At 42.4% G+C, this 26,916-nt stretch overlaps 3 protein-coding genes and 1 long non-coding RNA gene across 4 annotated transcripts; all 4 read right to left on the minus strand.

Annotated features, from left to right (window-relative positions):
• Nucleotides 1-522: 522 nt before the first annotated feature.
• On the minus strand, nucleotides 523-5,388 carry LOC136433878 (polycystin-2-like). Its single transcript, XM_066426457.1, has 2 exons — nucleotides 4,788-5,388; nucleotides 523-4,452 (listed from the first exon to the last, which is right to left on the minus strand). Exons 1-2 carry the CDS (start codon nucleotides 5,098-5,100, stop codon nucleotides 3,569-3,571), a joined length of 1,197 nt encoding a protein of 398 aa, XP_066282554.1. The 5' UTR covers nucleotides 5,101-5,388; the 3' UTR covers nucleotides 523-3,568.
• Nucleotides 5,389-5,505: 117 nt separating this feature from the next.
• LOC136433880 (polycystin-2-like) lies at nucleotides 5,506-8,181 on the minus strand. Its single transcript, XM_066426458.1, has 5 exons — nucleotides 7,985-8,181; nucleotides 7,417-7,494; nucleotides 6,678-6,908; nucleotides 6,040-6,208; nucleotides 5,506-5,728 (listed from the first exon to the last, which is right to left on the minus strand). Exons 1-5 carry the CDS (start codon nucleotides 8,045-8,047, stop codon nucleotides 5,526-5,528), a joined length of 744 nt encoding a protein of 247 aa, XP_066282555.1. The 5' UTR covers nucleotides 8,048-8,181; the 3' UTR covers nucleotides 5,506-5,525.
• A 472-nt stretch (nucleotides 8,182-8,653) lies between these two features.
• On the minus strand, nucleotides 8,654-22,685 carry LOC136432027 (sperm receptor for egg jelly-like). Its single transcript, XM_066423042.1, has 22 exons — nucleotides 22,524-22,685; nucleotides 21,371-21,536; nucleotides 20,094-20,280; nucleotides 19,548-19,731; nucleotides 18,824-19,004; nucleotides 18,435-18,577; nucleotides 17,976-18,086; nucleotides 17,339-17,470; nucleotides 16,950-17,070; nucleotides 15,980-16,065; nucleotides 15,342-15,581; nucleotides 14,926-15,141; nucleotides 13,982-14,300; nucleotides 13,520-13,647; nucleotides 12,508-12,726; nucleotides 11,842-11,949; nucleotides 11,271-11,449; nucleotides 10,799-10,864; nucleotides 10,143-10,250; nucleotides 9,540-9,753; nucleotides 8,951-9,074; nucleotides 8,654-8,685 (listed from the first exon to the last, which is right to left on the minus strand). Exons 1-22 carry the CDS (start codon nucleotides 22,683-22,685, stop codon nucleotides 8,654-8,656), a joined length of 3,426 nt encoding a protein of 1,141 aa, XP_066279139.1.
• Nucleotides 22,686-23,953: 1,268 nt separating this feature from the next.
• On the minus strand, nucleotides 23,954-26,643 carry LOC136432128 (uncharacterized). Its single transcript, XR_010755454.1, has 3 exons — nucleotides 26,537-26,643; nucleotides 26,112-26,159; nucleotides 23,954-24,217 (listed from the first exon to the last, which is right to left on the minus strand). It is a non-coding gene; the product is annotated as an uncharacterized lncRNA (long non-coding RNA).
• Nucleotides 26,644-26,916: the final 273 nt, after the last annotated feature.

Raw genomic sequence — 26,916 nt, forward strand, 5'->3', positions numbered from 1 at the left:
CACAGTCTAGTCATAAACCCTCAGGTGTGTTAGGCGGGAATCTCTAAAGACTGGACTTGGTGGACATAACGGGAGAGACCAGTGGAAGTCCAACGGTCAGGAAGGTGGGGACAGTACAGCCTGGTGGAGCACTCAGAGCAGGGCAAGGCAGGTAAGAAACACAAAAGCTACTCGGGCAACTGGAAAAGTTTTGTAAATTGAAAAGTGTTCTAACTTAGAGTTAGACTTGTCATCCACTGCTCCCATCTCATCATTGCAGGTGTAAGATCAGTGTAACAGTTATAAGATTCTGAATTACAAGCTTCTGTATCCTTGCAAGGAAAAACGCAAGAAGTCCAATCAGTAAGACAGTTACAGTATCTGATATGTACCCTTGGGTCTCATCACTCACACAGTGAACTGATTCTATAACCAAATCTAAGTTAGTAGTAACAAAAACTGTTACAGTAACTGAAAGGAAACCAACCCAAAATGATCATGAATCTGTAGAAACTTGACTCCACAAGTGATGACAAAAGCCCATTGAAATTTTATGTATTTTATTCATAAAGCATTTCGTGCAAAGCAATAGATTATGTGTTTTGATTGTGTACCAAAATGGACATACACACACACAGATACCAACACATACACACTCAGACTTATCATACGTTACGTACTACACACAGGCATGTACATGTACATGCACACACATAGACATGCATACTGACACAGATGTACATGTGTACAAACACACATTCAAACATACAATCATACGCACACACGCAAGCACACATGAATTAACACACAGTCGTGTACATGCATAACATTGTAGGTGTCACGAAGTAACCCATCAACCTGACAGTGTCTAAAGCATTGAATTTTGTCCAAACTGAATATTCTTATCTCGAGGGGGAAATTTACTGAAAGGGTCCTTATAGATATAAATTAATTGTAGTCCCAGATCCACTGAGGGTCTGACCAACCATCCATCACTTCTACTGGACAGGTACGTATTTGAATACTGTATCAGGAATCAGGATGATTCAGCCCTTTACCAACTCGGCAGAGTCAACTCGGCCCAACACCTTGGTCATTTATTCGGCCATGGTTTAAGGATTATGTTTCAGGGTTAAGGGAGCACACCCCAGTTTATTTGGGGTTTCAATTGGAGGCTGCGCACCCTCGAGTCTAGGTACTGTCTCTTCCAGGGAAGTATTCCGAAGTAAATCAACTGTGTATGGGATGAAAGCCTATCCCTTCAGCTACAGGACCAGCTGAGTTCTGTTTCTTCTACCTCTCTGATTTTGGTAAATCAGGAGACAAAAACATAATTTTCACGTCAAAAATGATGGTCAAATTTTGGCACTTTTGTGTAGGATAAAACTCGTAGAAAAAAATTTCTGGGTAGAAACGACTGATGTTGTCAGAAAGAGCAAAACCTAGCGTATAGTCGAGCCAATTATAAAGAAAATTCTAGTACTTAGATTTCTTTAATCATCCACGGCGCGAGGCATGTCAGCATGACCCACAGAACGCAAGAAAGGTCAATCCCGGGCCAAGGGACATTTCACCATCAACGCGGATGGATATCCAGAAGCAAGGCTCAGATCGAAACGAAATTTTCACCCAAAACACACCAATTCATACGCTTTTCAGCCATGCTAGTATCTAATATCAGTTCGAAGCACATTATGAGAAATCTAAACTCAAACCCAGCCCCTCGAAACCCTTTCGTCACTTTTTTGTCGGGCACTTCTGTGGACCCCGGTCGCGGAAGAACTGGGGTGTGCACCGTTAAGGTGGTGTGTTATGCCGAAGGGCGGTTATACCGGCTATACAGGTTTAGGATTAGGGGTAGGGTGTTGGGCCGTATTGACCGAGGGGTTGGGCCAAACTTGGTCTGATTTAGCCATGGGCCATGTTGGTAAAGGCCGTAGCGTCCAGCATCCCTCAGTACCGTATCTAATACAGCATGATCTATGTTGATGGGATACTTTTCCAGATAAAGTAACAACAGGATATTTGACTTATGTTTAAATACGGTAGTGTAAGCTGGCCATGCACACACACATAATTACAGATCCGTGAGTCATTGTCCATGATATGAGCCTGGTTTGTGTCTGTTAAATCCGTCCGGTTTCTTCCTCTAGGCTGACTGAGTTAAGTCCTAACAGTTATTGCACAATTGGTAAGGTATTCCATGTGGGTCTCATATATATATATATTGATGATGATGATGATGATATATATGGATATCAAAATTTGTTAAGTCTTAACAGTTATTGCACAATTGGTAAAGTATTCCACATGGGTCTTAGTTATCAAAATTTTTAAAGTCCTAATTGTTATAATGGCATCAGGGGTTTTTCTAGAAATAAATAACAAGAGGAGCACACACAGGCGAGGGAGTGAATCCTATGTATTCATGGAAGAATCCAATGCTGTGTTAAGACTGTATGTTGCATATTAAACTAAAACCTGAATTCGACAAGGGGGCACTGGGCTATAACAAGAGGGCACAGCGCCCCTCTTTCCCGATTTAGATGAACCCCTGATGGCATGATTGGTAAGGCATTCCACGTGGGTCCTAGTTATCAAAATTTGCTTCCATAGTTAGGTGTTTTGTCTGCCAACAACTATCTTGGTGTCACCTGCAGCATAATTTTACCCTCTTCTCCACAACATAGAGGATGTTCAAGGACCAAGTTTTGCTGCATTCACATGTTTTAGGGTGACTGTCATATCTAAGTTATCATACATTTGTCATATCTAGTTATATTTGTTATATCTGGCTGTGATACATTTGTCATATCTGGTCATGATATATTTGTCAAATCTGGTTACATTTGTTGCATCTGGTTACATTTGTCGCATCTGGTTACATTTGTCGCATCTGGTTACATTTGTCGCATCTGGTTACATTTGTCACATCTGGTTATAACACATTTGTCATACCGGTATCTGGTTATGATACCTCGAGTCAAATTATCATACATGTGACAGGTCTGGTTGTAATACATTAATCATCAATTTCCAATGTATTCTTGATTAAAAACCTTTTATTTGATAAATTTTCTAATCTACATGTACAGCTGTGTTGACTTGCTTACATGTAGGCTTCTTACCTAAACCTCCCGATGTCCTGTTTGGTTCAATAATGTAAATAATTTGTTGTGTTATTGTTTATCATTTTGAACAAGGGCATTAAATAGGATATCCTACATTCATTTTTTTGATAATGTCCTTGCTTTGAATAACCATTAATAGAGTGTGTACACATAATTTAGGGTGGCACAAGCCAATTCCTTGCACATGTAAATTTGTGGTTTGAATAAATGAAATATATTTTTTGGAAATAAATGAATATGTGATATTTTTGGCATGGTACACTAGATGCCTTTCAGGGTTTACGGTTTTGGTTTTACATGTAGGTTACTATCAAGTCCTAAGTTGTAATATGCAGATTGCATTTTGCTGATATTCCAACATCATCAGCTGAAATATGAAGAAAGTCTGATATTCTACTCGGGCTTTTTATTAATAAGACCAATAGTAATACATATTATGACATTGCTTCATACAATTTTTAAAACCACAAGCTAGGACTCTCAGAGTACCTGAGCATTCTGTTCCTCTCCTCTCTGCGCCTCTCTTCCCTGCGTCTCTCTTCTCTTCGCTTCTCTTCCCTACTTTTCTCATCTCTGTCCAGCTCCTCCAACAGCTGGTGCATCTGGTCCAGCTGAGTGAACTGACCTTCCCTAGCGGCCGGCTGCCGCTGCGTTTCAGGCCTGTTTGCGGCAGCCCTGACCTTGTGCACCGCCCCGCACACCTCCTCCCACAGGAACGCCATCATGCGCACGTCCTCGGGGTCGTCAGCCTTCACAGCCATGTACACGTCCATGATGATGGTCATGAACATGGACAGGAGGATGAACTGCATGGTGACCTGGAAGGACAGGAAGATCGCGGGGCCCCAGACGGGGGAGCCCTCTCTCAGATCGGCAAATGGAAAGGAGCCCAGCATCATGTTGAACAGGCTCGTGTACGTGCCCAGCAGGCTGCTGTACCCCGGCACGGTGGTGCCGAGGACGAGGTTAGCTGCCAGTGCAAACGCCGTGAAGACGATGCCCGACATGACCAAGAAGCTGATGAGAGGCTTTGCTGTCTTCTTCATGGTGAACAGCAGCGCGTTGACGTGCTTGTTGAACTTGAGGAGGCGGATGAACTTGACCAAGGTGCAGCAGGTGAGCATTCCGAGCAGGTAGGTGTACACCTGGTGCCACATGGCGGCAGCTCGGTACAGGTGGAACAGGGCGCGACCCTCCTTCAGGTGTCCCGAAACCTCGTCTGTCGTGCTCTGGGTGCGGAAGTACAGCCCCATGGTGGCCATGCCTGTGGTGATGATGAGCATCTCCAGCCAGCTCCAGGGGTCCGTCAGGTAGGCTATCGCATGTGTTTTGAATCGCAGAACTGCATGGAAGAAGGAAAACGGTTAAAACAAGGAACCTAGCTACTGTGTGTAAGAGACAGAAGTCATAGGGGTACTTACTACTGACCTTTCTACCATAACTAAATACAATCAAGATTATTCAGTCAGTGGTGTCTAACTGTATATAGATTTTATCTGTCACAAGTTCTCCAAATATGGCCGATTGATTGATTGATTGATTGATTGACATCTTTATCATTTGAAGTGTCTCACTTTCTGTAAAATTTTGTCTGGGTGCAACAGTGGACTGCAGACTACATTCTTGCACTCACACAACTAAGTAAGTAGGATGCAGTAAAAGGCAAATGACACCCACCTTCCCTGACGAGGCTGAAGAGCAGGAAGATGATCAGGACCATCCTCAGGACCAGCAGCAGGACCTGGCCGTCGTGGTGGATCCTGAAGATCACCAGTTCTGTTGCCGTGGAGACACGACCGGTGATGCTGAACTCTGTCGTCATGGTGACCACTCCGAAGAGGTTGGCGTGAGGGTTGTACAGAACCGCCTCCATGAAGACGGCTCGGGTCCGGTTGTCCAGCCAGCCGTTGGAGCGGAGACGCGCCAGGGTTTGAAGGCTGTCGTTGAGCGTCCTGCCGAGGGCGGCCGTATAGCCACCTCCGGAGTACATGCCGTGGTCCCCGACATAGAGGAAACCTGCAGAGATGGGGATGAGTGAATGGGTGTTAGATAGGCTTGTTGGTGGGTATTGGCCATGAAGTAACAGACTATGTAATATCTATATATACCTGTTTGTATGCATGCTTGATAACAAAATTTGAATGAATAATAGGACCTAAAAACTACTTGGCACAGGATGGAATCTTGCCAGAATACAACGGATAAGAATTGTCTTCCAGTGAGGCTTGGAATCTTCATTGGCTTGTCAGCTGGTATACTATACAGGTCATGAAAAGCTCTCCAGGATGTGTTTTTGGTTAACGATAGAGTGTGTACCGGTACATGACTTGCTACTTACCTGCTCAATGCCATTTTGGTGGTCATTATCAATAGACAGATCTAAGCGTACATAGACCATTACTACTGCCTGACTGACTAACCGTTATTGATATCCCCATACGCGTAGTCCCACGGGGACAGGACAGTCCGGTTGTCGGTGCTGTTGTCGTGATCGGTGTGGTTAGTTGCCACCCCCCAGCTGCCGCTGTAGCTGCCCGTGTCCACCTCACCTGCGGAGTACTCGTCCAGACAACCGGCCACAACGTGCGCCATGGCGGCAGAAACGCTGCAGTCTTGCTCTGAATAGAACACGGACTCCGAGTCAGAATCAAGCACGACAGACACAACAAAAACTTATTGAGAAGGGACCTCTGCAGGCACCCTGGATCAAGTTTGACTAGAATTTCTGTCAGCTTCAGTAACTGTAAAGTCATGAATCTAATGGCATATCATTGAGACAAAACTATTTTGTGATTAAACATAACCAGGTAAAAATATCAGGTGGAAACCTGGGACCTACTAGTTTTAGTATCTGTTATTGAGTCACATTCTCAAGTCAAATCATGTACGGAAATGACACAATGAATTTGGTATGCAGAAAGGACCTAACCTTGTCTGGTGCGGACTTGTCGTAGTTGTAAGGGGGAGATGGCACGGGTCAGGTGCTCGGGTAGAGTCAGGTTGTCCTCACACGACCTCCCGTTGTACCAGGCTGGGCAGTGAACAGCAGGCAGGACGCCCTGCTCCAGCCAGGTCCAGTAGGACGCGGGGTCAGAGATCTGGGGAAAAATGGAAAACCATGAGACCACTAAGTAAGGCACTAACCCATCCAAATCATGTGGAAAGATCAGATCAAATAGGACACTGGAATAGCACTAGGGGTCAAGCAGAAACAGTACTACCAAGAAGCCGCTGATGCAGAGCGGCAAGGGGTTAAATACTATTAGAAAAATCTAGTGCACTTTGCATACTGATTTCTCAACCACTGTCCATGAAGTGGAAGGCCATTTAATAATTGGTGAAAGAAAGATTCACTTAATATGTTTGCAGGACTGATGCAGACTGTTTTGACAATCTCACTGCCAAGGGCTTATTGGCCCTTCCCCAAGCTCTAGGGGGCCATTAAGTTGGGTGGACCACTGGGAATGTTAGTCAGGTTAAGTAATAACCTCAGGTAAAAGAAATACATGTAGATAAACAATTCATGACACCTCAAAATTAGAGTCTTGTCAAGAATCTTGTACCAACCTTTAGGAACGTGGGGCTGCCTTCCAGAGCTCTCCTGATGGAGTTGTTCATGTGGAAGGCCAAGCTGCTCCTCTCGGTGTAGGACATCACCATCAGGACGGACAGGAACGTGCCGTAGAGCAACATCTCCTTCAGCAGATGGCGGCACCTCTTCCTCCTGATGCGGTGAGCTCTGTCTCTGGCTAGGTCTTCACCAGTAGGGGGAGTTCTGGCAGCCACCTCAGGAGTAGACTTTCAAGGACAAACACATTTGTAGACAAACCAACGAGTGAGTCCCTTATGCAGCCCAGATACGAACAGCCATGACTGATCAATCCAGTATCCAAGTGTTTAAAAATTCTTTTTATCTCAGACTGTAAACTAATTATCATCAATTGAAAGCAACTAGTTTGAAACAAACCTTGGACTTAGATATGAGTGAGTCTTTTATGTACAATGTAATTCAACCAGCCACTACAGTGTGGAGCTGGACAGATCAGGTGTGTTAAAGAAGAAAAAGGACAGTAAAGTTGTTATACTGAATTTGTTTCTTCAGCCTTAAAAAGAATGCATATTTCACAATAACATACAAGAGAGATGATACCAGTCATGGCAGTAGGCAAGTTTCAGAATGACGGGTAAGAGAAATGACACCAGTAGACTTGATTGTAAATAATTTTGTTATAAGTAAATGACATGCATTTTGCTTCCTCAATGATTGCCTAAAGATGAGCCAGTTTTTGACGGTTGCTGGACTCACCTGTTCAGCCACAATCTGCAGGTACTCTTCATCACCTGCAGGTTCTGTAGGGGCCGGGTCCTCTTCTGTTGTAGGTTTCTGATGAGTCAAACACACAAACAAACGTGTCAAAAGTAAGACTTAAGGCCAAACCAAGTTAATGGCAAACTTTGGTTCTTTTAGAAAGAATATGATGAAGAGGGGGTGGGTGAAATGAAATAAAAAGAAGCAGCTCAGTCATTTTCATAGTGTTTCCCTGGAATCCTTTTTCCCAGAGTATAGCATATATGAAATAGATTACTTAGATTGAAATACCTTTTCAAAACATTTACTGATTGCAAAAAAAAGGAGTACAATCATTTCTCCTATTCTCATGTAACTAAATATTGTTGTGAAGTATCAGCCATAGCAGGTCCAATTTTGTGCCATTGGAAAACTATCAAGAAGAGAAGGGGTACATGCCAGTCTGAGTGTATCAAACCTTATAGTCTGTTCTTTTGCAGCTAATGTCCTACTCTACAAAACTGGACCAGGTATATTACACCAACCAGTTATGCAAAACAAACAAAACCATAGCAGAAATGATTACCCTGATGAGCAACCCCAGGACGACAGCCGCAGCCAGCACTTTGACCGGCTGGATCAGGATCATGTCCGTCACGAACGACGCGATGAAGGCGGTAAACCAGGCCTCCGCCTTGTCACGCCTGAAGCTGAGGGTGTACAGGACCGTGAAGAACGCGGCAACGAAGCTGACAGCAAACGCCAGCAGTCCGGCTGAAAACAAGCCAGGAGTTCAGGAATCAACAAAACATTTCTGTTCTACATGACATCTAGAAGCAGAGCTGTGTTCAACCTGACTCAAAAGTAAAAGTAGCACTAAGGCCAGAACAATTCAATCTTTCAAGAATTATTACTGCTGACCTGGAATATCAACATGAAAACAGAGGGGAAAGTTTGGATCTTTGTAGTACAGACAGCTGTATAGTCAGAGTGAATGAATATAAAGGCAGTCAAGTTTTCCCCCCATTCCCCTGTTCTCATCTACATCTCTTAGCTTGCTGAAGTCTTGCTAGAAAAAATGTGTGAGAACCAAGAAAATAGATTGGCATGGCCTAAAGTTTCAGAAATCTAAGAACAGTGACATTTGTGTGCTCACCGACAGTCGTTGCCCACCAAGGCAGACTGCACCTTCTTCCGTTCTCAGTCTCTTGAGTTTTCATATCTGCATGTTTGAGTTGAAAAGTTGAAAACAAAGTTAGCTCTTCACCTTGGTGGAGATGTTGCCACCTTCAACAAGTGGACATTTCACGAACAGAGATTTCTTAACAAATAGACAAGTACTTTCATACATAAAGTTTTCTCCTAAATTTGTCTTAAAGATAAATTCAAGAGCTTTGCAGATATGCTGTTATTAATCTTCTTGATGTGTGCCTTTATCTAAAATGATTATGATACTGTGTTAAACAGGAATAAAATGATGCTGTCTATCATTATCATTATTTATATAGGATCTCCAAATCCATAGGATCTCCAAATCATCTCCAAAATGCACCTTTTGTGTCGGCATGTTTTCTCACTGGTGTGCTGCTTGGTTTGGGAGCAGCATTCCTGTAGAGCAGCACAATCAGGGCGTTGATGGGAAAGACGATGGCCGCGCTCTCTATCGCGATCATGATCTGAGGAAAACACACAACATTGCACCAACCTGTTATAGGTTCAGACATTGAAAATGCAGTCTGGAACTAGGAGATCCGAGAACCCGACCATAAAAACTTTTTTCAGTCTTCTTCACAGGTGCGTTGCAATTCCAATTTTCTACTAGTATGTTGAAAAGTTTGAATCCTAACCCTCCTTAAGATCCAAACCAGTATACCAGAATCAGAGAGGAGCCACACTAGGCAAATAGCTTCAGACAACTTCAAAAATAATGTCAATGATGAAAAATAATGTAAAGATGTAATTTGAGAGACATGAAAGTATGTCACAGTGTACTGGAAGGCAATATTTCAGGAAGACTAAAATTGTACATGTTGAAAACATTTAGATTGTTCATTTAGTTCTAACTATTGAGAGGTACAGAAGTATTATCTTCAAACTGTACAGTCACCTGTTTAGGAGGTTACACAATTCCATACACGTACCTCTGGTAGGGAGATTGGAAGCTCCATTTCCACTCCCATGATCCGGATGGGCTCTGGGGGGTCGAAGTTGTCTGCCTGCCTGAAGAACATGATGTTGGTCAGCATGGCGGAGTAGACCGTGGACATGCAGCACGCCAGGCGCTGGGCACGGGTAAAGGGGCTGCGGGCAGGGCGACCAATCACAGAGTAGAACAGGTGGCCATCGTGGAAGTCTCTGTGAATTTGTAAAGATTAATGGATTTGAGTAGGTACTGTGCAATGTTTGTTTGTTTCTTTGTTTTGGACAAAGATTAATGTCCTCAAGGCGGAACATCAGTTTTTACTGTAACTGTAACAGTAAGTACAAGCTGCATTAGACCAGACTGATAGGCTTGATCCACTCACTACCAGATGGACGTCTACTCTTAAGTGTCATCAACTTCTAACTTTCAACATTCATTACAGTCCCTGTCACCTATAAATAGAATAGCGTACTAGATATTAGACATGTTATACCATACAGATTAGTATAGACTTGTTGTTTAGAACTGTTTATTAAGTTGCCATACATTGTGTCCGTTACAATTGTTGTGCAATAAATCTTGAATTGAATTGTAATCTCACTTTGCGGCCCTTTCACTGATCAGGTTGGACACTTCTGCCATCTCCTCTGGGGAGGCTACAAAAACCATGCGGTCGATTCTGCCGTCATCTTCATCCAGAGCTAGCCACCTGCAGGAGAGGTACAAATAGGAGAATCATTTTCACTCAATGTAACCTGCAAAGTTTAGCAGTTTTACACAAGAATCAAGTTGCATGTAAATCCTAGAAAACATCACAAACATTAGTCCACACATCTTTCCACCAGGAACTTCTCCACCCTGAGAAACCGAGGAAGACTCCCTAGTGATTGGAAGGCCAGATTGTCAAAGACACAGGACTAAGAATCAGTGTCTAGAGCCCTGGACAGTGCAACATAGAGGAACCTACATGCGACTGAGGGGACTTTGACTTTATTTGGGATCCACAATTAGCTTACAATATGAATGTAGCTATTCTTCCTGAGAGCAAGTGGACAGCTCCTGGTCTAGGCACTTTGGCAGTTGAGCAGGCAAATCCTATACAGAATATTATGCTTGTACTGAGACAACTGATTTGAGAAGATTCTGTGTCTGAAATGGTCAGAGATATTCCAGATGAAAGGAGCCCTCTTGACACACAGTATAACTGTCGTAAATTAAATACAATCATGAAATTTCATGTAAATTGTCCAATGTTACTTGTTGCAGATGAAGAAGTCGACCCTTCCTGAGCACACATGTTGAATCACCACCTTACTCAGGAACCTGCAAAGATAAAATTGTGTAAGAACTTTTCTTAAAAAACTTTCTTATAGTATGCAATCATGCTGACCTCAAGATTTCTTTAAACCTCAAGTCCTCTTTATCAGAAACGCATTACAACAGACTTCCATTTTCCTATCTTCTCAGGTAGTATGAACTAAAACAAACTATATCCATAAACATTGGTGACAGTCTATGGGGAAATTGAGGGTAAGACAATGTTGAACTTACCTGTTCATGCTTGTCCCAAAAATGTCAAATGTTGCATGCAAATCAGTGCTATTAGTTTGTATATACAGCATGCAAAGATAAATTCTGAGAAACTTATTTCCTTGTCAAAGCAAAAGCTACATTTTCTCCTCATTGATAATGAATTCACAATTCAAGATACTAAATATCCCAAGCTCACCATCCTGGGCTGGGGCCGGCGTTGTCGTGCCAGACGTGGATGTGCGTGAGCGGTCCGAGCAACTCTTCAGAAGATACCAGGAAGGAGTCCACGCTGCCCCCTCCAAACAGCTGACGTCGGTCGTCACGCAGGGCCAGAGGCTCGCTCTCACCGCGGAACCCAAACACCGTGAGTGAAACCTGCATTCAAAAAATAGATGATTATGCAGAAATCATGTCAAGCTTTTGCCTAGGCCAAACCAATTCATTTCCTTAGCTTGATTATCAGGTATTTAAAAGAAAAAAAAGTTAGCAAGAGGTTTGAAGAAAACAGAAGGCTGGTAGGAAAACCTGCATATTATAATAGAATATTCACTCGCTGATTCTTTGGGTACAAAGGTAAAGACTTGCCCCTGAAGTTCTGTTTTAATGTTGATCTTTTCGGGCCTCAAAACAACCTTCCTTGATTTGACCTTGATACTTTCCCGAACTACATACCATTTTCAAAGGTTAACACTCAGATACCTGCCCATGACAAACTAATGAGGATGGTAATACCCATGCTATTCCCTAAGAAACACAAAGTACAATACCTGTGCAGTGGTGCCGGCATCTAAGCGAAAGCCTGTGTAGACAGTGACTATGTAATGGTAGCCAGGGTCAGCGTTCAACTTGTGACTAGTTGGTGTGGTCACGCCCACCTACATGGTGAGATAAGAAAATGCATGTTTTAAAAGTCATCAAAACTGCATCATAAATACAGTTTGTACATAGGGGTGCCACAGGCAAGTCAAGACGGTTCAAAGATCTTTCTCATCTATCAGCACTTCTCAGATTTTGGCAGTCATAACATTTATCAATAGAAATCTTTTTTGCAACTTTCCAAAATTTGCTTGACTGGAAGGAACACTGGGATACTGAAAATGAAAAAAAGTGATCTCGAACCAGTTTAGCTCCATGAACAGTTGAGCTAATCTTCCACTGGTTGTGACAGAGAAGACAGATGCTATGCATATATACGGTATACACAGGATAATTGTACAGGGGAAATTCCACTCGCTCTTTTTGACAAATACACTAGAATAGTGGACCGCAGCTTAACGTCCCCCCCCCCCCCAAAGACCGAGCCCCTTTCACGCAGTGTGCAGGTACAGGTTGGATGAGGGACGCAGTCGATATTCAACCTCACAACTTCTTGGTCCAGAGGCAAGGTTGTTAACCACCTTGTAGACTATGGTCGCTGCACCTGTGGTACTAACCTTTGTCAGGTCCGTTCTGTCTGCCTTTCTGGCCGTCAGAAGTCCCAGCAGGAACAGACCGAACACGGAGAGGACAGCGATGAGCCCCATCGGGTTCTCGGCAATGTTGGCACTCAGCGCTAGGTCAAAGTTGATTGGGTTGGGCGGGACAAACCCGGCGAACTTGGTCAGGTGATCGCAGCGGCAGTGGAGGTGGGTGGTGTTGGACAGCGGGCCCACCTGTTTCAACAGTGTGAAGTGGGACAGTAAAGAATCAGACTTCTGTTACAGTACCGTAGTACATTCTCCATGAATACTTTTCATCAGTGCTCAGCCGGTATTACATCATCTATGATGTTAGCCAGACATATGTCGGCAGGGCTGTTTATGCATTTCCGAACCAGACCCATTCCCTTGTTAATTCTGTTACCTCCGCATCATTTTATCAGTGTTCACCACATAGTTTAAAGCTGCGGAAATATATTTCTTCCAGCTTGTTTTCCTCTGTCATTTTTAGGCTTTGCAAGATTCGATTAAAATTGACTGCCAACATCCTGGCAAGTTCAACCCCAAAGAACTGTATTATCCATACTGTACATCCTATTCTTACCACAGATACACCAAATAACAGTTCCTCAAGCAGCTGGATAAAATTTCGAAATTGAAGATATCTTGTTTGAGCTCCTATAAAGTACAAAGAGTGTACAAAAAGTGGGCCTTTTTGGTATTAGTAATTTTTCATTGACAAATGGTACTTTCTTTCTTCTTTCCTTTCCACATTTCTCAGTGGAATAATGACAATGACAATGAACTTTATTGCATATTCATGCCCAACATGGGCTAAATGCATTAGGTAACATGAAGTAAAAGAAAAGGAACATTGTGCTATATTCCATCTAAATCTACAGACTGAGTCTCTTCTCTCTTCTTAATAATATGAGAAGCCATTAATTTAAAAAAATGTTAAAACTTGCTTCACCTGATCTGAAACTCGATGACCTTACTTTTGTGAGTAGTGATTTTCAAAACTTACCTTACACCCGTCACCTTCCCACAGGTGGGATGAGTTTTCTCCAAAGTAGACACATGCACTTTCCAATATAGACACTGTGACCTCGGTCTCAACAGGAGTACTGGTGTCTTCTGCTGCGGATTTGACACCTGGGGAAAAAAATGTATTGTCAATGAGCTGATTCATTTTCTATCTCATCAAAGACAGCTTCAACCTTGGTGTACCATGTATCGCATCCTTTTCATTTTGTCTACCTTGTCTTCAAAGCAATATTTTACACAGATCCTGCCTGTCTGTGTGTGTCTGTTTGTCAGTCTGTGTGTATTTTTCTGATTCCCAACAAACAGAATGTAGCATTGCCATGCATCCTTTGAGTGCTACTATCTGTGGGGTTGTAAGGGTGTCAAAGCAGTATGGGTGAGGGGGTGAAGTCTGCCATCTCTGATTTCCTTCTTACTGCATGCAACTCAGACAGGGACATACCTAAGTAGAAAGTCGTCTTGTCTTGTATGTCCGACTCAGTAACATTCAGAGCTTCAGAAGGCAGAAGCCATGAGTACGGGTGGGACGTCAGGTTTGTATTGTTGTATGTGTGCGTCAGCTGTAGTGTGTACAGCTGGGCCTGTGGCACAGGCAGCACAGTTGTCCAGTTGTCGGCTTTAAAGCTGTCGGCAGTCGGTGCCGATGCCTTCCGCCACACCAGCTGCACGTGTGGCAGGTCCAGGTCTGGATGGCTGGTGCTGGTGACGTAGAGTAGGATGGTGAGAGCAGTCCTAGCTCTCTGGGGCCGGAAGGGGACAACCTACAGAGAACAATAGAACAAAATATAATGGACAAACAGTAAACATCTAGTTCTGCTTTGCTAGTGAAGAGAATTGTATCCTTAGGCTTTTACATTGAGTAGGATAGTGAGAGTAGTCCCGGCTCTCTGGGGCCGGAAGGGGACAACCTACAGAGAACCACAGAGAAAATACATTGGACGGACAGTAAACATGTAGTTCTGCTTTGTTAGTGAAGACAATTGTGTCCTTGGTGTTCCTTAGGCTTTCACATTGAGCAGGATGGGACTGCTAATCATTAAGTGGTGGTAGGCCATCCACAAGTTCCTCTTCTAGTGCCCTTCTATTGTGTAACCTAACATTGAGCCTAACAGGTGGAGAATGTCAGGATTATCTGTAGCCAAAATATTGTTCAAACTAACTCCATTGAAAGTATAGTTCTGTTAGTGTCGCACAATTTTCAGCTGTCTTGTGATGGAAAAAGTAAAGGTAGATCCTTATCAACAGTTCGTTTCTGTTAAAGCATTACCAAAACTCCTACAACACAAAATTGTTCAACAAATGTTTGACCATGTTTACTTGTTGCAGGGTTATTGCTCTTGCCCTGGGTAAAAATATATTTCCCTTTACGTGAGAGACAGAACTCACAATGACGTCGTCACTACTTCCAATCCGGCCTGTGTGCTTGTACACGGTACTTGTCGTGCGTTGTTTGTCCCTGGGGATGATCATGTCCACAGGTTCGGGGAGGCGGTGCACTGGGGTCCTGTCTCGTCCCCTCCACACGGTGAGGCCCACCACCTCCGACCCAACATCAGGGGAGTTCTCTGAGTACCGGAAAGGGTTGAAGTCCGAGTTGATCACCTGTAGATGTGGAACAATGTTAATAAATTAAGATAAATGATTTGCAACTTACAAATTTTTTTGTTTCAAATGTTGAGAAGGCAGCCATAGAAGTTTTAGTGGCACAGAACAATTCAATATATCAGTCCCTCAGTGCCAGCACTTCAAACTAGTAAATGGAGATTCTAAAGTTAACAAGGTATTCCTATAAACGTGCTCACCTCCACTCCAAAGCTACCTGCCTCACAACCGTTGGCGAGGGTGTTGAAAGCTGGGACTACAAACAAGGTGTCGTTGACTGTGAACACCTTCTTCTGGGTATCTTCACAGGGTTCCTTATGGACCTTGGCATGCAGCACTGACATCTCCATTGTGGCACTCTCATTGTCTGGTGCCAGGGCGTAGTACATGCTAAGGACATTGCTGATTGCCTTGAAGGCAACTCTGGCTGTTTCATTGTTCTGTGAAGAAAAGGTGTAAGACTTAGTGTTAGGTGTAAGACTTAGCGTTAAGTGTAAGACTTAGTGTTGAGTGTAAGACTTAGTGTTAGGTGTAAGACTTAGTGTTGGGTTTAAGACTTAGTGTTAGGTGTAAGACTTAGTGTTAGGTGTAAGACTTAGTGTTAGGTGTAAGACTTAGTATTAGGTGTTGCAATCTGGCTTGTATTGTATGTTAAGATTATGAAAAAAAATATGCATAATGCTATACAAAACACAAAATACATGTTATTCATGTATAATACCAATTTCAAGCAAATTGCTTCAAAATTTAAAGTTCCTTTTTCTTAAACACTATAAATAAAACATCAATATCTACTATATAGCATCTATATCTAGTAGCAAATTAGACAATGTCTTACAACTTCAAGTGTCTCTTGATCTTCTAAACTGGACCCTTCATCCTTCCCAGCAGATGCTGCAGTATACTGCAACAGGATTGTAAGCCCTATAGAGATAGGGGAGAAATTAGACAACACAACTTTGATTATTTGACTATACCTTCCCAACAAGAAATCTGGCCACATCTATTTAGATTTCTTGGTTCTTAATTCTATGCTGTGATATTTTCACATGACAGGCACTGGTCTGTATATAACAAAATCAATCCCCAAACACATCTTTTTCCACAATATACTATTTTCAGAAAGCTGTCATCTATTGTTAGAATTAAGGAACATGTCAAGGAACTGTCAACTATTATTAGGACCAGAAGTCAGTGGGATGATGATCAGTGTGAATGTAAGTTCAGCACCAGGGACAGGACCAGTGTGAAGTCAGTAGGAGGATAATCAGTGTGAATGTAAGTTCAGCACCAGGGACCTGACCAGTGTGAAGTCAGTAGGAAGATAATCAGTGTGAATGTAAGTTCAGCACCAGGGACAGGACGAGTCTGAAGTCAGTGGTGGGATAATCAGAGTGAATGTAGGTTCAGCACCAGGGACAGGACCAGTGTGAAGTCTGTTGAGGATAATCAGTGTCAATGTAAGTTCAGCACCAGGGACAGGACCAGTGTAAAATCTGTAGGAGGATAATCAGTGTGAATGTAGGTTCAGCACCAGGGACAGTGTGAAAAATGTAGGAAGATAATCAGTGTGAATGTAAGTTCAGCAGCAGGGATAGGACCAGTTTACAACAGGAGCACAGAAGTGAAATGTGGTCTGATGGTACTCTGCAGAATTATTCCGTAAATACATAGCTTGAAAAAAGTCTAATTCATACTAGTATATAGAGAGCGTATGTACATAATGTATTGTAGTTCTGTTTTCTTAAAAAGCCAAGGTTTAGTATTTTCATTCATTTCAATCAGTGGGAAATAACATCTGTGCGTACCTGTGAAGATGTTGGCAGAAACTACTTTGGTGTCTTTCAGTGGGATACTAGCGGTGGTGTCATTCTCAACCAACATCTTCATGGCCTCTGCTGATAATTCTAGACCTCTTGCTACCTGCAGCTAAGGAGAGAAAGGAAAAATTGCTTCTTAGATTCTATCAGCATTGTAACAATTACATGTACAGCACAGCAAATGATTGATTTTTTTTTAAAGTTACAATGTCTTTGTCCCAAGTTGGCAGCATTGGGCATCATGTGTTCCCAAATATATGGTAGGTACGTGACAAAAAATATATCATACTGAATTGATTTAACAGGAAGGGTTGAAATATTGATTCTTTCAATTAACTTCTTATGCACAAAGGATCAAGTCATGCAAATTGTCCTACTGTTGAATTTTTGGAGAGTTTCTCCGGTTCGGCAGCTATATAGACTAGGAGGGCAGAAATGTCTTTGGTAACATCAGCGCCTAAAGCCTGTATCTGAGTCAGGCCATCCAGAAGAATCTGTGTTCGATCCTCCTGTAGAGAAACGAAAACAAAAAGACATTGCAATGTTTGCACATGAGGTAGATTTGTAAAAAAAATGATCTACATTCATTTGATTAATCTAAAGAAAAGGGAATGGGGACACTGTATGTAACAGACATCATAAAGGTAGAGTGGAATTATTAAGCAATGGAGAGGTAGAATTTACAAAAGAAGGCAGATGCAGAGTCTGGCTGCCATAGGTTCATCTAAAGATATCTTCACCTATGTAAATTATGCCTTAACGAGGCTGTAGGAACAGTGGCTATGTTTTGAACACAGTATGGCAAAGCCTCTCTCCTCCCAAATGGATTTCAGGTACCCATTCACACCTGGGTGGAGTTAGGCATGTTGTGTGAAGTGCCTTTCCCAAGAACACAAATGCGTCCCAGGAATCGAACACATGACCTCTTGTTCCCATGTCTACCAACCTAATCTCTAGGCCATCAATGTTACAGCACACAATGTTATGCACAGAACAGAAACACAAAGGACTCACCTCCGTCCCTTCCGTGATGTTGAGTGCTGAGACTCTCCCATCTATAGAGATGACCTCCAGCTCCATGATGTATTCATTTGGGGGAAAAAAACTTGAGCAGTACCATGGAACCTTAAAGATAGTTTAAAAGAATACAGAGTTACCTGCTAAGCAGTGTATGATGAGGAATCTACTACTCTTCCACCCATCTCTACAGAAGTCAAGCTTCATCAGTTAAAACTCCATGGACATGTTTCACATCACAATCACAAGCAGGAAAACTTTTACTACATTGTTCCTGATGCTAAAAGAGGAGAAGATTGCCTAATTTTTTTTACCTCATCCTAAAGAAAAATGGAAATGGAAAAAAGTTTGTCGGGATAATGGATTGTTTGTGCCAAAAAGTTAGATAAGGCCCAGTGTAAAGTTTCTTTGTGAAATTCCACGGCCATGACACCATCTCTTATGCCGGTCCCTTACCTGGCTGTGATAAGGTGTCAAAGGGAGAGTTGTCTGCAGGAAAGGTTCATCCTGCAGAAACTGAACTCTGGCCTTCTCCACATCCACGGATTTAATCCGTCGAAACTTGTAGGTAACAGGCAGGCCGTGGTCATCAACAAACTCTGCAGCAATGAAACAATCTTTAATCTTTGAAGTTATGCAATGCCAACAAAATAGTATAGAATAGTCATGTACACCTAGAGCATCAAAATGTCTCACTGAAAAAAGATATTTGTAGTGGCTGATAAATAACAAAAAACTACTGTGTATTGATGAATGCTGTAGCTTCAGTGGCATGACATTTGTGCATCACACATGTACATGTGTACAGTTCACATTGTTCAAATCAGACAGAAGGGCAAACTGACCTCCACAGCAGACACATCCGCCAGCGCCTGCACGTTCTAACACACAGGCAGGCGACAGAGTCTTGTCGCGCAGAACAGGGGGGCCCCAAACTTTAGATATGAACTTCCACTCAGACACTGCAAGGCCATCGCTGCAGACTTGGTTGTTGTTGACCACATGCAGGCGGTAGGTTCCTTCCACCTGCAGTAAAAGTATGATCATAATATACAATCAAAGGCAGAAGACAGCTGTAGTATAGTATCTACAATATCATCCATATGAAGTGAGAAATGCGCCACTCAAGATCTCTAAGAGGTCTTTCGGACATCAAATGAGTACAAGCCTCAAAAATGAGAAAGTCAGTCTGTGCTGAAACTTGAAATGGAACTGGTCTTGGTTCAAGTCAAAATCATTATTATTATCTTCTTTTTTTTAAATTTCAGACCATAGTAGTAGCATAGGCAGGCATATATATAGTAGCATAGGCAGGCATATTCACACATGCAATATACAGTACAATGTATGTATGCTTGAGTGTTTGCCACCACAGCAATTTGCAGCATTCCATTGCTCTGGTTGTCAAAAAACTCACATTGAATGTGTTGGTTGTCAACTTGAAATGGAGACTGTCTTGATTATGCAAAGTCATTATCATCTTTTTTTTATTTCAGGACAAGTGAGCAAGTTGTAGCATTCCATCTTTCTGGTTGTAAAACCAAAGCAACTTGATATCTGAAAACTCACATTGAATGTGTTGCTTGCGATGATGAGTTCTGGTTCACTGCTGGTTGTCTGGAGGCCTCCAAAGTCCCCAGGGTGCTCCACCACTGACCACTCATACAAGGGGGTGTCACTGCTGCCTGGAACAGCCTCCAGAACCAGTTGCTCTGATGGGTTGGTGTTTGACCAATCACAATTGCTGATACAGCTGCAGGTAGACATTAGAAATAAGTTAACATTAATCCAGTCTGACTGCAATGAGAAACGTTTAGAGAAATGTGAGGTAACAACACTGATCAGATGCTATGTGACACTGTACATTTCTATAAAGTTGCCATCGAAAGTATAAGTCGAACTTATAGTTCCGATGGCAACTTAATAGATTTACCAACAAAATTGAAGGACAACTTTAAGTCTATGATCAAACTATGTACTGTAGCTAGCATTTTTTCCAGTCTTTTCAGTCTTGGTTCAAAACAACACAGAAGATGCAACAGCAAAAGGTATCAAAGAACAAGATATTTAGTATCGGAGCATACATAATCATCGCTCATAACTGCTGGTTCTCACCGAATGGCCAGCCCACAGGCCCTGTTGTCCTGGAAAACGACCAGCTGTGATGCTTGGATTGACGCTCTGCCTGGAGAGGAGGCCTGAACTGTGAAGTTGAAGGTAGTTTCTGGTGCTTCACTTGCCCTGTAATGATGAGCCCCAGGGCGGCTGTCGTTGACTAAAGTGCTGATCATTTCACAGTTATCTGAAGAGTGATAATGAGTGTTAGATGTCTTCACTTCCCTCTTCGTTTTCTAATATGATCATATAATATACTTTGAGCCAAACAATTGAGACAAATAGAGGGCTATGGGAAATTGTATTGTCAATATAGAAAGGTCAACAAGACAAATTGACTCCCTCAAGCATATTCAAAAACCACATTTGTCGCAAAAGAAAGTTGTTGTTAATTTTAGACTGTGATAACAATTTTCACTAGCCTGGTTGGCTGCCATCCAATTAATACCAGGGGTAATCAACTGGCACCCAGGCTAACATTTCACACACATATAGCTATATTATATTATATTACATTACATTACATTACATTATGTTATATAATATTATATCATATTATATCATATCATATTATATTATATCATAAGTATCACAGTGCGCAGTAGATGGGTGAGCACCCAACAGCATGTGTCAAAACACTATAATTCCATTTCACGTTTCTTGATTGACGCACCTGGTGAATTGTGTTGCATTCAATTCATCTATGATACAAGGTGCCAGAAGGCAGGGTTGTGTGATTCTTAGGTATTGGAAATTGGGACATAACCATGTTTGAATGGGGGGAAGGGTCTTTATCTCTAAACGGTAATAATCAAATGAATACTTTCAAAGTTTCATTGTGCCCGCCAGGCGTTGCTTTCGGGAACGCGTCAAGTGGCCATGGGACATAAGTCACAGAACCATGTTTGAATGGGTTTGGAAAGTATCATACTGATGCACTACATGTATGGAAGACGGGAAGAATAGCTAGCGGAAATGTCAAGCTAATTGTGGATCCAAATAAAGTTAAAGTAAAAGGTATCAATGCTTTCATTTAAAGTTTCAAGTAGGACATACCAACCAACAGCATGGTCAGCAAGGCATCACCTTTATTCTGTAGGTTGGTACTGGTTTGTAGGGGTAGGGAAGGTCAAGTTTGATAATGGTCTCCTAGTGGCACTCCACTTGTTTAAGGTACGCTTTTTGAGAAAGTTTCATAAAGGGACATATGGACATTGTTCATAAGGTACCTTTCTCACAAGTCCATGTAAAATGGAGTTCTGAGGAGGAGACCAGACCTTCGGGATCCCACGATGCCTCAGCGCTCACCCAGAAGTCACCTTGGGCGTACTGAGTGACCAGGGACGGTCCCAAGGTCGTCACCAAGGGCATGGCCTTCACCTGGATCCACGTCTGGTGCACAAAGTCTGTGGCACTGTTCAACAGCTCATCCACTATGGTGACCTGGAACTGGACAAACGGTAAAAATCACAGGACCAGTTAGGCCACACAGATTAGATTTCTTAGTTCTTGGATTTTTGCAGGAAAATGATATAGCAGGTGGGAAAAAACAGACATCCTGTGATAGACTCAAATGATAAAACAGTAGCCACAAAGTCAACATATCAGACTGGTTAACATTTCAAACAATGAATCTTCAGCTTAAATGCATTGATAAATAGAAAAATTGTTTCAACTAGAAAGGCAAAAACTTCTTTTAACTGTTTGTCAATGCCTTGTGCATGAGCAAGACCCATCTCTCCATTTAAAGGCACCCAGAGCATTTTATGAGACTTGAAAACTCAAAATATTCTAGCTGGCGTAATAATTTTGAAATTGACATTTAATGGCATTGTTTACCACATTTGCGTTCGGATTTCTTTTCAAAGGTGCACACAAAGGGCACAAAAATAATCTACATGGTCATCTTTTAGTTTCACGCGCCTATTGTAAATACTGTAGATGCCATGGCCCTGCCCACCTCCGTCAAAACGTAGAAATGCAAAATGAAAACATTAAAATGCAAATATTTGACGGACATGCAGTCACTCTCTCATTGGTCGAACCGCTAATTGTGATGGACAGTCAGGATCAGTCTATTAGGGCTTGGATTTTTTATCAGTTCTCACCACACAACGACATTGTATCTTTGTTAATGTCGATGTGTAATGGTAAAGTGTTATTGTGTGCACTATGTGTAGGAATGTGTAGGAGTTTTTTTATTCAAGTTTCAAGCCTCATAAAATGCTCTGGATGCCTTTAAAACAAAATTTAACCAGTATGCAAACAAAGGAATAGGAACAGATAGAAATCAGCAGTATGTCAAACAATTAGAATGCAGGTAAATTTGATGAAGAGAAGAGGAATGACACGAAAAGGGAAGAAATGTAACTCAGAGATGAAAATACAATTTGCTGTAATTGAATGAAATGTGTTTCAGTTTGCCCTTACCTGAATCGTGTATGTACCAGGCAGCAATGTCTTCTTGGGAACTGTCAGATCTTTTTTGTTTGTGGTCAGGTTCCCTAGGCCATACACGGGAGCAAGGATATTCACATGCTTTGGATTTACGGAATTTTCGAAGATCGCCCAGGAATATCCCGTGATAGACATGTCTGCACACAATACCAGCCTGGCTTCACCGTGTAGGACAAGGTCCGCCTTAAGGGGCACCATAAGAGGATCTGTCAAGCTGAAACATACATTGAACAAGGCAATCAGAGATGGCAGACTTCACCCCATTACCCATACTGCTTTACAACCCTTCTAGTCCCAAAGATAAATATAACAGCCCTGAGGGTGTATTGCAATGCTGCATTGTGTGTGTTGGGAACTGCAGAAACAAACTCACACACAGACACTCACACACACACACACACACACACACACACACACACACAGACAGACAGTATAGATAGACACATATATAGTCAGGCAGACAAGCCTTAACAATACTTTACTCCCTTCAGGTGAACTTGAATCATAAATAGTACATACAATAGAATGGAAATGCAATAGTTCTAGGTAAATCGATGAGAAAGCATACTAAGTACATTAAGATATATCTTCATGCAATTCACATTTCCTCTAAAAGAAAGACCAGTACAAAGTACATACTGGAAGAAAAAATGTCAACAAAACTCGTTGAGTTGACCCTGTACCTGCGGATCCCTTCTGTGATTCCTGTCTGAATGTCACAGCGGTGAACCGGAGGTAGACCAGGGGTAAGTGGAGTCAGCAAGGTGCAGTCTGATGACTGGGTAAGGCAGGGAGATGACTCCACAGCATCTGCAAGAAAAAAGAAAAGGCCTTTCCTTAAAACCTGACATTTACGCTTGTGCTGCCTTCTCTCCCTGATGTTGAATGACATTCACACTTACGCTACCATCCCTGTCCTTGAATGACATTCACATTGGCGCTACCATCCCTGTTCCTGGTGCCGAATGACATTCACACTGACACTACCATCCCTGTCCCTGGTGCCGAATGACATTCACATTGGCACCACCATCCCTGTTCCTGGTGCCGAATGACATTCACATTGGCGCTACCATCCCTGTTCCTAGTGCCGAATGACAGTCACACTAACACTGCCATCCATGTCCCTGGTGCTGAATGACATTCACACTAACACTGCCATCCCTGTCCCTGGTGCTGAATAACATTCACACTGGCTCAGTCATCCCTGTCCCTGGTGCTGAATGACATTCACACCAACACTCCCATCCCTGTCCCTTGTGCCGAATGACATTAACACTAACACTGACATCCCTGTCCCTGGTGCTGAATAACATTCACACTGGCACAGCCATCCCTGTCTCTAGTGCTGAACGAACCATTGTATTGCACTGGTGTTGCCTAAGTCTGACACAAACCTGTTTCACAATGAAGGCCTTTGTAACCAGATGTGCACCGGCACAGGTACCCGTCTATTCGATCTAAGCACACGGCACCGTTTCTGCAGGGGCTGCTCACACACTCATCTGTGTCTAGAGCAGATCCTTGATAGACGTAGTCATCACTTATTACAGTAGCTTGTTCGCAGGTCTTTCCTTTCCAGCCTTTAGTACAGAGGCAGATGTATCCGCGGTTGTCGTGGTTGGTACATCTTGCATTGTTCTGGCACGGAGAGTGCACACACCTTCCTGTAAGTTAAATACAAATAGCTAACTATGTTAACAAGAGTTCAGAGACCTCATATCTCCATGACATAATCATTTTCTAGAACTTTTGTAAATTTCTTGTTTTGTCTTATTCTCTCCATTACGTTATGGCCATTGACATACCAAAAGTCATGACGCTCTGTCAACCCCTTCTTAAATTATTCTCCTTAAAAGTCTTAAACAAAATTAACTGTAGGGGGGCCAATTTTGTTTGAGGCTTTGCAAGTGGGTTAGCGAATTTTCATGATTTTTGGAAAGAAGAGAGCTTGTCAGAGATGCTCAACATAATAAGATGGCAATTATGCAGTTTGGAATATAATTTGCATAAGTAATGAGGAAATCTATTTGCTACTACAAAGAATGATTGATGCAATGGCCTTGGGAGTGTTTGGATAGATAAAAAGAGTGTTGCCTTGCATTCAGAAGGTCGGGGGTTCAAACCCCACCTGGGTCAAACCAAAGACTTGATACATGGTACAGACTAGTGCTGTGTACTGGTACTGTACCGTGAAAATCGATTAGGTACAGGTCCAAAATACCGTATCATGAAATACCGGTACTGTACCAATATTAATTTACACCAAGTCTATGCTTATTTTGTGACTGATCTGCTAACCTCATGGCCTCATGCAACACCAAACATGACCAAAGTGACACCTTGGGACAGCGTAACTAGATCCTTCAGGAGGGCCAGGAATTTTGATAGCAAGGCCAGGGGAGTTCCCCGGTAGGGAAACCTAGTTATGTTCTTTGAATAAAGATACTGACAAGTTGTCAACAGCTTATTAATGTTTCTGTCATTATTGAACAAGTAAAGAAGAACGCCATCATTTGTAAAATTGTTCGGGTACAGGTACAGGTCCGGACCTGTACCTAAACCTCTGTACCGGTACCTGATGTTACGTTTAGGTGCGCAGCACTAGTACAGACTGCTTACTCTGCTATTAGAAAGCACTCAGCACTTGTGGGGAAAGACTGTGGGAGTTGAACACAATCCATTTTTGTTTGTCCAGGGGGACAAATGTTTTTCCAACCCGAGCAGCAAAATTTCATCCTACGCTGGAAGAACGGATGCTGGAGACAGCCCTAATTCCATTAAAGGTTTTAATAAAAACGCCCATGCAGTTCCAGAGAAAGCTGCTAGGGGGCCCAAACCTACATCAATTCTTCCCTAAATCAAAAGCTATCTGCCACCAAAATATCATGGCATGGCATATCCAAGATCAGAGATAAGAACTGCTGTAGTACCAAGGTTGGCCACCAGGAGGCTCAAAATCAACCTGAAGGCTCACAACACCTAGTACCCACAAACCAAATAACATGATTGCAATCGTTTGGACTGATCTTGAGATATTGCACCAGAGCCTGATGATATGCGTCAGCCACAAGCGTACATATTTTGTACCCAAAACTAAACCTCCATTTTTATGGCGGTGAAAACAAGAGTTAGAAGTATTTAAAAATAATGAAAATCTTTACGATTGCGGGTATCAGCTGCAAGTATGCTATGCATACAGCACAGAGCTTGTGCCAGGAGATCAGCATATTATCGCTTACCTCCAACACAGCGTACCTCACTCAACCAATGTGGGACCGATGCACTGTGTATCTATAACGTACGCACAGAAGCTTTGTGCATGCCCAAACCTATCAGGCGTACTGGGCCGTACTGTATGTATGCCTGCATACATAAAACTTACACAAAACGGGTCAGATTAGCCTGAATTCAATCAAGCCTCCTGTGACCGCTCGCCGCCCTGTAACCGCCTCCCAACGGGGAGGGGAGAGAAACCCCCGGACAGCTGGAGTTTGCGTTATACAGACTAGGGTCAGATGTGTGTGAAGTGCGTATCAAAAAGATTTTGGCATGACTTACCTGTTTCGATGTAAATGACCATGCGATCAGCTCTTCCAACATTAGTCCCTGAAAAAAATTTCAAAAAAACAACTCCTACAACAGTGAAATAACAAAAGGTCAAACAAGTAGTAATCATGAGAAAAATCACCCTGAGAGCGCTAACATCTAAACAGGGAAACATCTTACATTTTAGGGATTTCACCATGATAGCTTATAGGGAGCACACCCTAGCCAAAAAAGCTAGTGGGAATGGCCCCTGTAACAATAAGTAACTGTGTATATTTGTGAAATTGTAAATATGTTGTTGTGCTATGTACTAATGTTATGTTTGAGTAAAAAATTATTTGAAAAAAATCATGATAGCTTATACTCATTGGTTCCATATTTCTCCCTGTGGGTTGGTTACAGTTTATAAAAAAGTGTCACTGAAATGTAATGCTTACCATCGTTCCAATTGACGTAAGTAGTTGCCAGAGAAAATAAAATGTAGGGTCGCTGGTTTAGCAACGTCCGCTCCCATAAGCAATAACTTCCTTCGGCCAACACAAGCCAACCAAAGTCATTGGTACAGTGGCCGTAGTTCCGATTGATGAAAAAAGTTCTGCATTGACAAAAATGACAATTGAAAGGTCATGCAAAATAGCCATTGTCAGTCCTATACATGTCAGTCATTGGTGTAAATTATATACCTACAATCAGGGAAACAAAGCAAATTCAAAGTTTTATGATATATCATATATAGAATCTGATAAAGATATTATAGATAGATACTATTCAGGGCTGTCTCTAGGACCCGTCCTTCCGTCCCGGGACGGAAATTTGC

This window comes from Branchiostoma lanceolatum, chromosome 4 (genome assembly GCF_035083965.1).
Source record: "Branchiostoma lanceolatum isolate klBraLanc5 chromosome 4, klBraLanc5.hap2, whole genome shotgun sequence".
NCBI classification, from domain to species: domain Eukaryota; kingdom Metazoa; phylum Chordata; class Leptocardii; order Amphioxiformes; family Branchiostomatidae; genus Branchiostoma; species Branchiostoma lanceolatum.

What these genes read in the sequence shown, in the direction of transcription:
- LOC136433878 (XM_066426457.1), bottom strand. Translation starts at nt 5,100, where the DNA reads ATGTACTCCGGAGGTGGCTATACGGCCGCCCTCGGCAGGACGCTCAAC. An exon ending in CTTCAGCCTCGTCAGGGAAG is followed by an intron (nt 4,453 to 4,787) that starts GTGGGTGTCATT and finishes TCTTCCATGCAG; the next exon opens with TTCTGCGATTCAAAACACAT.
- LOC136433880 (XM_066426458.1), bottom strand. Translation starts at nt 8,047, where the DNA reads ATGATCCTGATCCAGCCGGTCAAAGTGCTGGCTGCGGCTGTCGTCCTG. An exon ending in TGCAGATTGTGGCTGAACAG is followed by an intron (nt 6,909 to 7,416) that starts GTGAGTCCAGCA and finishes TGTCCTTGAAAG; the next exon opens with TCTACTCCTGAGGTGGCTGC. An exon ending in ACAAGTCCGCACCAGACAAG is followed by an intron (nt 5,729 to 6,039) that starts GTTAGGTCCTTT and finishes TGTTCTATTCAG; the next exon opens with AGCAAGACTGCAGCGTTTCT.
- LOC136432027 (XM_066423042.1), bottom strand. Translation starts at nt 22,685, where the DNA reads ATGTCTATCACGGGATATTCCTGGGCGATCTTCGAAAATTCCGTAAAT. An exon ending in GAAGTAGTGACGACGTCATT is followed by an intron (nt 14,301 to 14,925) that starts GTGAGTTCTGTC and finishes TGTTCTCTGTAG; the next exon opens with GTTGTCCCCTTCCGGCCCCA. An exon ending in ATGCCGGCACCACTGCACAG is followed by an intron (nt 11,450 to 11,841) that starts GTATTGTACTTT and finishes TTTTGAATGCAG; the next exon opens with GTTTCACTCACGGTGTTTGG.